Here is a 12,288-nt window from a genome sequence, read left to right on the forward strand (position 1 = left end):
GTTAGCAACACATCTAAGAACAGCTTTTACCTTATTAGTGTCCCTTTAACAATGGTTATGTTTCAATTATTTAAACCTCTATGCAAACATGCCTACAAAAACTCAACCACTATATAAAAATATATTGTCAACCAAGTAACATCTGACGCTTGGGTAAAATGCACATACTATGAATACATTGGATGAAATGATCATGTTTACAAACTAGGAAGTTTCTTTATCTCATCAGAGGTCAACAATTTTAAGATTTGGAGCAAAGCTACACAAGCATGTAAATAAATAAATTTTGATTGGCTGTATCTGAATTCAGCTAAAATTGATTTACCTCTGAGCCAATAAAGCGTAGGGACATTTTTGCTTTACTAATAAACTCTGGTCAATAAATCTTGACTTTCAGCTCTAGAATGTTGATTCATAATTCTAGATGCCAAGTCAGTGTCTGCCAACTTCATGTTCTGTTCTTCAGAAACTTTTCTACTCAACTTCAGAGTTCATTGGAGATGCAATAACTAAATTGACCGTGAGCATTTGATCCAAAGCTGAGTATGAGAGGTTATTCATCTCCTGAGAATCCTGGCTGCCAAGTCGTAGCACATGTAAATAGGAGACAAGACCAGGCAGTGCAGGGCCAGTAAACATTTTGAATTTTCTCATTTGAACATCTGTCCAAACCAGACTGATTAACCTTGTCAGTGGTGATTAGCACTATCTCGATCTCATCAGCAGTTTCAAAAGAAAATCACATTCAAAGACATGATATGAGAGAATAGTAGTTATTTTGGACCGTACAGGAGGTATCTTTTTCTTTGACATACCTGGTAAACCCAGCTTCATTAGAGGGGATAGATTCCCTATGGACACTAATATCTCCACTAAGCAAATGGGCCTGAATAGTGACTAAGAATCCGTAAACCTGGTGGTCCTAAACTTTAGAGCCCAGTCTGAACACTGTAGCTTGAATTCATCTCTAACTTAGCTGACTAAAAGCACAGTATAAACCAATATGCATAATAGAGAACATATTAAGAGACTCACGGTGATCATGATTGTTCCTACCCCTTGTCTCACCGGTTCACACTCTTGCGGTCCTAGTGTATCCATCTCTTTGTATGGTCACATAGTAGCAGTAGCTCAGACACCCTGAACTTTCCTCTCAGATGTAGCCCTCTCCATGCTTTTTGCTATCTCCAGGCTGAACTACTATAATGTGTTCTATGTAGGCTACCACTGGAGGTCATTTGGATGCTTCAGCAAGAGCAGTTTGCAGTTACCTGCCTATTAAGTGGGAGCATGCACACACGAATATACACCACCTGTGATTTACATTCTGTGCTGGCTTCCAAGCTGCTGCTTAGTGGTGGTAGCTAGTATCTATCAGGTTGGTTGAAACCCCCTCCCCCACCCGAGCGCAGCAAGTTACAGCGCTGTAAATCGCCAGTGTAAACAGCGCCGCAGGGCTCCCAGCACTGTAAGCTAATCCCCTCGGGGAGGTGGAGTACCTGCAGCGCTGGGAGAGCTCTCTCCCAGCGCTGGCGCCGTGACCACACTCACTTCAAAGCGCTGCCACGGGAGTGCTCCCGTGGCAGTGCTTTGGAGTTTTGAGTGTAGCCAAGCCCTTAGACAACCCCTCTCCCTATACTCTTCAGATCAGTTGCTTTTCTGGAAAAGCTTCTGTTGTTTGGGCCCAGGGTTAAACTCTGAGCAAGCAGCAAGACATCACTAGTAGACAGCCTTTGGTTCTGAAATTTGCTCTCTGCTACAGTCCACCAGAGTCCAAGTTCACTTGCTTTTGGAACATAATGCAAGACTTTTTTTGCTTGGAATATTTCTTAATTTTAGAACATAATTTGGAGGGGATCCCGCATTAACGCACAGTAGTGGTAGAAGTTGGGATGGATTTTTTGATTGATTTGTGCCAATTGCTGGTAATAATTGTTCTTTTTAATTTCTGTGGTATGTCCAGCTAGTGTAGTGATGAGCCAGTTGAAATAAATTAACATCAATTTATGTAACTACCTATACACACTGTGCAAACACATACAGTTGATGCCATTAAAAACAACATGTACTGTATCATGTTTGACTTTATCCTAGTGTGAGAGATATTCTTTACTCAGAATTCCACTGTAAATTTAACATCTGTTGGTAGTAAATGTCTACTTCTAATGGTGCATTCTGCCCTCCATATGTGGAATAAATTCAAAAAATAAGTTAAAAGAATATTAAGGTTGCAAAGTCAAGTCCTTAAAGTTAATAAATGCCAGAATTAAAGTTGCCTTTGGAACATTAATTCAGCCCTCTTGTGCGTATGATAATCTTTAATTCACAGTTATGTAAGATTTTTTCCACAGGTACCCAGTGATTATATGCCTGTTGATATATATATATATTAGCAACTAGAAAGAAAGGGTATATAGGTGCCATAGTGACAATAAAAATGCAGAGGAGGTAAGAGCTACCTGTCTGATAGTTTGGTGGAGATTGTCAAAGGCACAAATGATAGGACTGCCCTTTGTGCCTTAGAAATCTCCTCTTTAATGAATAGGCATCTCTTAAACATTGAGTTTGCCCACACAGATTAACAATCTTTACTCCCATTTTTAAAATTTTTATAGCAATTTATTCTCATTTAAATGTGATTGCAAAAGCCACGTACAATTGCAGATCACTGCTCTAAAACAGTTAAAGGAGACGTTACAACATCTTAGTAGCTCACTGTGATGTTACGTATTCAAGAGGAAGGGGAAAAGCTTGTCTCACCAGATGAGCAGTTGTCAAAGTTGAGATCGCCACAGATCACATCAAAAGCCACCAGCTCCTCTGGATTGGCTGTGCTGGAGGAGGAGGTAGATTTTCGGAAATCAGCCAGCCAATCTTGAAGCAGATCAAGTTGCTCACATCGAACTGTAGTGTCTCCTATGGGAAACACGAAGTGAAAAAGCCTGAGTACAAGGGAATGTGCTTAAAACAACATTTCACTTTGCCGACAGATACTCAGAATGCTGCATTCCTCTTGTGCAGCTAACGGACATTGTTAGGGACGTAAAGCAAAACACACAGGAGGGAGATAAAAGCACAAAACCACTCCAACCCCTCCTACTCACCCTCTCCCAAAACAAGCCCTTGTATTGCATCTTTTCCCCTACTGCATGGTGTATATTTAAACAATTTGGGGCAAGGAATAGCTTATTATTTGTGTGTAAAGTGGCTGGTATTGTTTTGGACAGTATGAATAAAATTCATCCTTTGTGCAGAGACCTTGCACGAGGCCTATACACTGCGCAAGTCCTTGACATAAGGTAGAAGTGGGACTTAAATACTTTATAGACCTTCTGCTGCCTCTCTGTACAGGGTGAATTACGCTCTCTTTAAATGTAGTTTTTTATATGTAATTTGTATAATGTTAAGGTTGCAAAGTAAAGCCTTCATAAGTTAAGAAGTTCTAGAATTAAGGTTGCATATGCATTATGATACAGTCTTTAATTACATGATCACAAACTATTTTGTCCACAGGATCTCCACTCCATTCAGTGCTCAGAATGGATGGTCAAGATTTCATTTTATACTCATTCTTTGATATGAGGCTATAGGTTTGCTACCCGTTCAAACCCTCCTCGGACTACAGAATTGTTAGTTTCCCCAGGGGCTTTACGATGGCGTGCACCACTGTAAACACCATGGATAGAGAAGAGCTATTTAAGCTATATGACAGCACTGGCACAAGAATAAATGGCTAGGAATAAATTTAGGCTGGAAATCAGAAAAAGGTTTCTAAAATCAGAGTAGTGAGGTTCTGGAACAGCCTTCCAACTTGAGTAGTGGGCGCAAACAACCTAATGAGTTTACCCTAATTGTGAGCTCATCTGTGAAAAGTAAATGAAAATTAATAAAATGTTACAATAACCTATAAACAACAAATGTTGGTGGGAAAAGGTGCAAAAAAGAGACAGACTGAATCAGTCCAAACAAAAAGACCTACTGATGTAATTCAAGGACTGTGTTATGAGCATGCCAGATAAACAAGAACAATGTGAGCCCAGAAATCAATGAACCAAACTTGGTGTCAGAAATTAGGCTTGCTGGTGGACAAAATAGTGAGAGGATGGACTATTCCACCCTTCACTCCCTTTCAGGGTCATTAAAATAAAAGAGGCTTTGAGATCAAAGTTGTTATAAAGGAAGTGCCGGGGGACAACAGCTGACTAAAGAAGGGAAAAGAGCAAGCTTCACTATCATGGTTGCCACCCTCCCTTATCCTTGAGATCCACTGTAACATCAGTGGGCCTTTGTAGTCTTGATCCCAAGAGCTGTCCTTACCAGACCGAGCTAACAGAGGGACTTGGATGACATTGCCGCCTCCACCAGTTCTGGCTGAATCTTGACTGCCACCAGGAACGTGAGACTTTGTCACCCAAACCTAGTGTGTCTTTTTCCTTCCCCACTGTTTTTCTTCTATTTCCTATGCTTCTCCTTCTGTCTTCTAACAAGCGTCTGGCTTAGCTAGCCAAGACTGCATATTTTGCAACATTACTGTAAGCCTGTGAGCAAAGAGGGAGATAAAAGCAATCCCCTAAACAGCCTGATGCTGATATAAATTTGCCAGTTCTTGTAGTGGTTGAAAAGCCTGTATGCTGTGCCCATGTTTTACCAGCACTGAAGTTGCAATTGAGAGTAAACACCAGAGAAAGAACCTGCATTTTCTTTTTTTCTTCTGCTTTTGTGTGTGTTTTGTCTTGGTTTGCTTTCTAGGAAACAGGATCGGACTTTAACAACAATGGTAGCACCAGACCATCTCAATTAACTTATTTTTTCCCCAAAGGAATACCCTCTAAGAGACTGTTAGACAAGGGGGTTGTTCCTTCCAAAAACTGACTTCAGGGAAAGGGAAAGGAACAAAGGATGTTGTTAAAATGAAGGCCTGACTTAATATGTTATAGAAATGAAGAAAAAACAGTTTAAAGCATTTGAAATGTATCTTTAATAAAAGGTTCAAAGGATTTTTAACTGTTTGCCACAGTATTTAGCAGGCTGAGGTCTCTGTATATCAAACATTGTTTAAAACTATTTAATGTTGGACAGTGACAGGATTGTATTAATACCTTTGACTCTCTGGGCCCATATATTCCATCTAAATAAATACAACAGATCATCATTTCCTTTTTCCTATGCCAAGACTGGGTAGGGCCAATGTTATGAGCAGATTCCATTCACGTCTGTTTAGAACCAGGATTTGAGCCTATTGGGGGTTGCTAGGATGGCTTTATATACTGTATTGTTCCACCGTCGTCCTGGACATCTCTGGACTCTCATTTTCATAGACAACACGTTTGGGCAGTTTTAAGATGAAGCTTGATAAATTTATGAACAGGATTATATGACACTGTTTCCTGCAATAGCAAGGGACTGCATGAGATGATCCAGGAAGTCTCTTCCAAGTCCTATTTAGCATCTGTGTGCTACACAGACACTGATGGATTTAGCTTCAAAACTCCCCTTTTAATGGCAACTGAAGCACAGACCTTAATATCAAAAATGGGCACTCAATTTGAGAGTCCTGTGGCCTGATTTTTCAGATAATTTATCATTTTCTAGAATTAGCCCTGTGCTGCCAATAATAATCCATCCATTCAGCATATCTTTAAAGAATGAAATTCCTCTGTGAAAAAATTGGTGGATCCATACATCTTGACACTCAAAGAAGAAGAAAATTGTGCTCAGCTTCCACTCCAGTTGGGCATCTCTGGATAATTGTGGATTTTTGTCTGATTGGAAACATTCTCTCAGCTGAATAAGATATAGCAGGAATGTCTCTGATCATCCATATTAGCTAATAAACTATTCCAGGGTTTTGGAATAGAAGAAAGGAACTATACACAAAAGTATATGAGAGTATATTTTACCAAAGGAGTACAATAGCTAATCCATCTTGGAGCTCATTGAGAACACTTTAAAAATAATTTATTTTATAGCTCTCAGTAGTATGCCAGCCACTTCTGAGGAAATACATAGAGAAAACTGCTGTGAGTTCCAACCTAAATGATAGACTTGATCAATAGATTTTATCAAAATCAAATTTTGTTGTTGTAATTACTTTAAGAAAGCCAGTAAAAGTCCGACTGGTGGGGTGGGTGGGTGAGAGGGAGAAAATTTGTTCCTAAAATAATTATCATTGTATTCTCCCTCCCACTTTTATTCTGTTTGCTACACACAAAATAACTAACTAGGCATGATACTTGTAACAAATGATGATTATCTTTGATTTTCTGGAACTAGAGTGTGAACTCAGGGAGATAGCTGGCTCAGGCTCCAAATGATAAACATGTCAAGGTAAGAAAGGACAATGTTTCTTTCCTTCCACATGAAATGAAGACTTGATTTGAAATGTCATGTTCCGAGTATATGGTGAACAACATGCCCAGAATCACTCCTTATGATGAAATAGCTTGATTTGTATGTTATATTATTCAGTGTGTTAAAACATCCCAGGCATGTCAAGACTATCTCATAGACTCATAGGTCAGAAGGGACCAATATGATCATCTAGTCTGACCTCCTGCACAAGGCAGGCCACAGAACCCCACCCATCCACTTTTATACAACCCCTAATCCAGGACTGAGTTATTGAAATCCTCAAAACTGGTTTGAAGACCTATCTCAGACATCTGCTATCCTTGATCACACAGTATGTAGATGGTGATTGTTTAATACTGAGGGTTATTTGTGCTTATAAAATACATATCTGCTTTTTCTCAGCCACGTATGGTAAGTAAGCCATAATATCAAAATGTTAACTTACATGCATCAAGGGGACGGGAAAGCTGGGCTTTTCTGGCTTGGGGAAAACGCCCACCAGCCACTCCTTGGCGTAAGATTAAAGAAGAGACCTCCTCAGATGCATATCTTGTGAGATCTGCACTGGTAGTCCTGATAAGAACTTCAAGTGCGAGTTTTATAGCATGCACATCCTATAAGACTTGCAAATGTGCCTGTTATGAAATGTTGATGTAGCCATGCTGGTCCCATAGTATTAGAGAGACAAGGTGGGTGAGGTAATATCTTTTATTGGACCAATTTCTGTTGGTTTTGACTCTTTCGTCAACAGAACGTGGTCTAATACAGGATATTTCCTCACCTCAGTTACCAGATAGGCTTTTTTAATCCCAAAGATGGTAAGCACAGAGAGGGGACAAGTGCTGGTTTATACCCGTCACTGGTTTTTATTAGTGCTCAGAAGGGAAATTAGAGAGCTTGTATATATGCACATTGGTTTATATGTGAGGATATTTGATAAACATACTGAGCAAGCATGCACACATTAAGACAGATGGCAAAGGGTGTTCTGAGTTATGCAAATGGTTTTAACGTAATGGGTGTGAGGTTAAGCCTTCAGGATACGAGACTAATGCCTTTGATAATTTGGTAACATATCATTGAATACTCAATGAAAAATGTGCATCTGAGTATCTTCTAAAGGGGTCTATTACTCTCAGCTCAGCCTGGATAACAACGTGCATAACTTAACACCACTAAAGCGTGCAGCTATGTGAAGGGCAGCAAAAGCTCCCCAAGGTGAAAACTTTGACTTATGGTTTTATGCCAGTGGGAACATAGTCTAATAAAGCAGGGGACTGGGGCTCTGGATTATATTCATTGTTCTGCCACTGACTCACTCTGTGGCTTTGGGTACATATACATTGCGCATTAAGCCTGGGCTCTGACTCATGTTTGAGCCCAAACCCGCCTTCTGTCCACATACAAATCAGTCTGACTCAGCTCAGCAAGCACTCAGGACCCAGGTCCTATGACCTGACTAAAGGGAGTGGGTCAGAGGCTGTGACTCTGATCCAAGCCCATTTTGCAGTGTGGACAAAGGTCAAACTTCAGACCTGAGTCAGAAGGTCTGCGTAGTGCAGTACGGATGCATTAGCATGGCCATCAGACCTGGGTCCAGCAATTGTAAACCTCTTGATGCTAACTGCCAGAAGGCCCAGGGATCCATAGGGAGCTAACAACCAGTTAGTACAGGCAAGACTCCCGACTATCAGCCCAGGGTGCCTCGAGAAGTGTCACATCCAAGTTAACAATGCAGTGTAGACATACCCTAAATCTACAACAGCTTTGTGACCCCCCCCATAACTCCCCCTTTTTGGTGGGGATTCCCATGGTTAAAACATGCTGAAATTTCAGATGTAAACATCTGAAACTGTGAAATTGACTATTTTAAAAATTCTATGACCATGAAATTGAGCAAAATAGACTGAATTTGGTAGGGCTCTATTTTATAACTATACTAGTGGCTAGCTCTCTAGGTGCCTTGTCTGCTGCATTCACTGCAGCCTGTAGGAATTTTTTGCCACTACTTTCACCTTCCTCAATGAAGGATTAAAATTGGGCTCTGTCGTCATGGGGACGTTTGTCCTGTAAAGTCTGCCAGTCTATGGTAGTTGTTAAATCATATTTTGCAAACAAAGCCTGATATTGATACAGAATTGCAGGCTTGTCGAGGAGAAAACCTTTCGTCCTGAAAGGTGGAACTTCTTTGAGCCCTTGTCAGCCAGGGTGGTGTTAGGATGTTGTGACCTTGCACTTTCCATGGCTGCCTGCCTCAGCAGCAAGTGGGCCACTGGATGGATGAAAAGGAACTCGGCTCATCTGGTCACTATGAATTAGTGACTCTCAGCTCTTTTAGGTGTAAGGGCTAAGAAGGCCAAGGTATGCCAAATCACTCTGGATGGCTCACTCTAGGATGGCCTCACTTCTGAGCATCCCACCTTACTTGTATCTGAAAATAATTTGCTGTCTTCTGTAGCAGAGCCTGGTACTGCTTATGGTCGTCCAGCAGAGATGATTAAGACTGAGTGATGATTTCCTCTTCTTCCTCATAGCCCGTCAATCCAGGAGATGTTGTGTGGGAGAGGTGCAGTAGGACTTGTGGATGGATTCTGGACACCTGCCATATGGGTCCCACTGGCCTATGGGGGGTCGACTGGTTGATGGAGACCCACAGCATTGGGTACCAGCAGTCCCTGGGAAAGTGGCATCCGGATCTCCTCAATTCCCTGTTAAGAAGCATCTGTGAGGAGATGAATGATCAGCTGGAATGTTTGACTCATCCAAGTTGGAGTTCTACTCTTGCTCCACTGACGGAAGCATTGGTACTGGAGGGTGAATGCTCATGCCTGAGGGTTAGTGTGTCAGTGTGTCAACGTCTCTCAGAAGGGCCGGAGAGGAGAGGGGATTGAGGATAACAGAAAGATACCGTCTGGTGAATATGTTTGGAGTATTCCTGCAGTCGAGACTGACCATTCCAATGCATCCTGAGATGTTGCAGGTGGCCCATCACCACTGAAGAATCAAGTCCAGCATTCTTTGATGAAACTGGTGGATGTCAGCATTTATGTTTGGGTGTCGGTGCCACCAACAGATCTTTCTCTCTTCCGTGCTTTACCGTCCTTCCTGGGAGTCTTAAGCAGTCTAAGACTCCTTATGATCCACATGTTAAGGCTCACTGTATTTGGACAGGGCCAGGGAGAGATCTCTCTTCTTAGGAACCGACCTGGATGGGGATCTGTCCTTGTATTCATGAGAGTGCCTAGGCATTGCTTTAAGTCAATGTAATTTACAAAAACTTGAAAAAGCCACTGGCAACGTAACTTACATCAACTTAAGTGGTAGTGTAGACAAGTCATAAGTCTTTTAGCAGTAGGCAACTTGGACAGATATCTGCTGAACAACTCCCTTCACTCACTCACCTTCTTGATTACATTAATTCTAATGTAAAATCTCACCTTTCTTCTGCACATCAATTATCATTTACAAAATGAAGCCAACCCTATCTCTCCTGCAATCTTTGCTGGAGAGGCTATGGGCACACAAGTCAGCACAAACATTTCTTGGAACTACTCCCTGATCTACAGTTACTGGTTACAGATACATAGATAGGGATACATAGGGAGAGGATGAGAGAAAAAAGACATGTGACAAATGTGTAGGCACCTTGCTTAATGCGCTACTGGAAGGTGCTCAGATATTATGGTGATGAGCACATTATAAGAATCTATATCAAACAGAGCCTAGACATACTTTCAGTACATAGCTTGATAGGAATTCAATCTATAATATTCTTAGAAACACCCCTCCTCACCACCGCACTACAAAACCGTACAGAACTACAATTCAGAATGTTAATGGTAGCTGCTAACAAATGTATTGCCAAGCTATGGCTCACAAAATGGAGCCCTACAATTAAAAACATGGTTAGACAAAACAGAAGTAACACACATGGAATAAATTATAGCCCGAATCAAGAGATTCAGCATTCATTTGATGAAAGAGAGTCCTGTTATTTGCAATATATAAAACAACAAACTTCCCTCCAGGCACAATGTTGGTCACAAATCAAAATAACAGCACATGATGATTCTGGCTTTCCAGAGAAATGGTAGTTTCACTTACCATATTAAGTGCCTACTTATGTATAATGAAGTCACACCAAACTCTGTGTAGATTAACTTGTGTGTATGTGCGTGCGTGTGCTGCCATTAGGAGAAAATATTTTTGGGAGGACGTGTGGATGGGGTTAGCCTGCTGATGTCCCTTTCTCTGACCTCAGACTCTGATGAAGACCCTTTGTTCTTAAAGAACAGTACTGAGGAAATCTGTGCCTAGACAACTGGTTCAGACTAAATTCCAGCAAAATTATGCTGGCTTGTTCAGAGAGGTGATGTGAAAAGAGGTGCACTTCCCCATAATTCTTGATTTGATGCTTCAGGAAGCATAGGACAAGAGGCTTCAACCAGGCTACTGTGGCGAAGGGCCACATCATAGTCCTTGATCAGGAAAGAAGTATTAAAGGGGTGGGAGGCTGAGCAGAGGACTGTTTTCTTCTCTGAAACTTCTGACCCTTTTGTTGTGGCTCACAGGACCTCAGGGAGGGAAGGAATTGGATTGGGCTGGATCTATGGGCCACCTGAGACTAGTTGAGTTTTCTCTTGTAGATCGGTGTATAAATACCAAGAGAACACAAGGTAGCTTTAGAGTCCTTCGGTGTTCGCAGAGATTCATCCATGCTATCTGCAAATAACTGGACCCATCAAAAGAAGTTCCTGTACTCTGGACCTCTTTCGGAAATTCAGAGAGTTGGAGCCAGGAGGCTCTTCTCATTCCCACTGCTGAAGCATTGAACAGGTGGCGGTATCAGCGGCTCAGAGGAGGCTTGCGGGGTTGACCTGGGAAGTAGCTGACCCTCTGCAATAACTGCCTGGAACTGTTCCTGTGTTCTGTCAGTAGATGGTCCACAAAAGAGGTCAATTTGGTGTAATTCACATGGTTGTACTTTGTTATCAAAGCCTGATAACCGGCAATTCTGAACTTTCTCCTCAGTATGTCCCTACGCTTGTGGTTTTTGTCATGAAGCATGGTCTTAGCATGATGCTAACTACCATGTTCATTCACTGAGTCAATTACCAAAGAGTAGGTGATGGATGAGAAAATAAAATTTCTGAGTCCTTTCCTGGGACATAATACTTCTTGTCAACTCTTTTTTGCATGTAGGCAGAATAGAAGCTGGGGTGTGCCAGATGATCTTCACTGCATTCAGAAGAGTCTCATTAACAGGCAAGGCTCTACAGGCTGAAGAGGGTGAATGGAGGATGCCAAACAGCTTAAGATGAGGCTCTGTCTCCTCCTCAATGGTACTCTGTAGTGTGCGACCCTCCTGACCAGGTCCTGGAAATGTTTAAAATCATCTGCCAGGGATGGAGGAGGCGGCATACTGCTTCATCTGGGGATGAAGAGGAAATGTTCGCCGTAGAAGAAATCCCTTCATCAGCTCTAGCCTCCTGTTCTTCAAAGGATTCTTCTGGAGGATCAGGCCTCCTGGAGGGAGTAGGTGATGCTGGCTGCTCCTGTCTATGACTGGTGGAACCTGATGCTCTGGAAAACTGTTGGTGATAAGTTGCCCCGGGGTCCCAATATGGACATGGAGAAGGTGCATAAGACATAGGAGGAGCCACGCAAAGGTGCTCATACTAGCGAGGCATTGGTGGTAATTGTGGGCCACAAACAGTTGCAGCTTCATCAGAGGCTTCTAAGAAGCGGCCGCTGTAGGAGTTAGGAGGAGAGCCCTGAACTGACATTTGAGAGAAGAAGGAGAGATCTTCATCAGAATCCTCCTCCTTAAGTTCACTCTGGAATGGTGGAGTAACTGGAGAGATGTGAGATGAAACAGTTGATATTGGGCAAAGTTCAGGCAATCTGGATGTTCTCTGTACCAACAGCACATTGGAG

At 41.9% G+C, this 12,288-nt stretch overlaps 1 protein-coding gene across 1 annotated transcript in view; it reads right to left on the bottom strand.

Annotated features, from left to right (window-relative positions):
- Positions 1–12,288, bottom strand: part of SMPD3 (sphingomyelin phosphodiesterase 3) — a 239,485-nt gene that overhangs the window by 21,597 nt on the left and 205,600 nt on the right. Inside the window, exon 5 of the mRNA XM_030581867.1 lies at positions 2,761–2,916. Within this exon, the coding sequence (XP_030437727.1) occupies positions 2,761–2,916 (156 nt within the window). The remainder of the gene's footprint in view (positions 1–2,760; positions 2,917–12,288) is intronic.

The sequence above is a fragment of the Gopherus evgoodei genome, chromosome 12 (assembly GCF_007399415.2).
Source record: "Gopherus evgoodei ecotype Sinaloan lineage chromosome 12, rGopEvg1_v1.p, whole genome shotgun sequence".
Lineage (NCBI taxonomy): Eukaryota > Metazoa > Chordata > Testudines > Testudinidae > Gopherus > Gopherus evgoodei.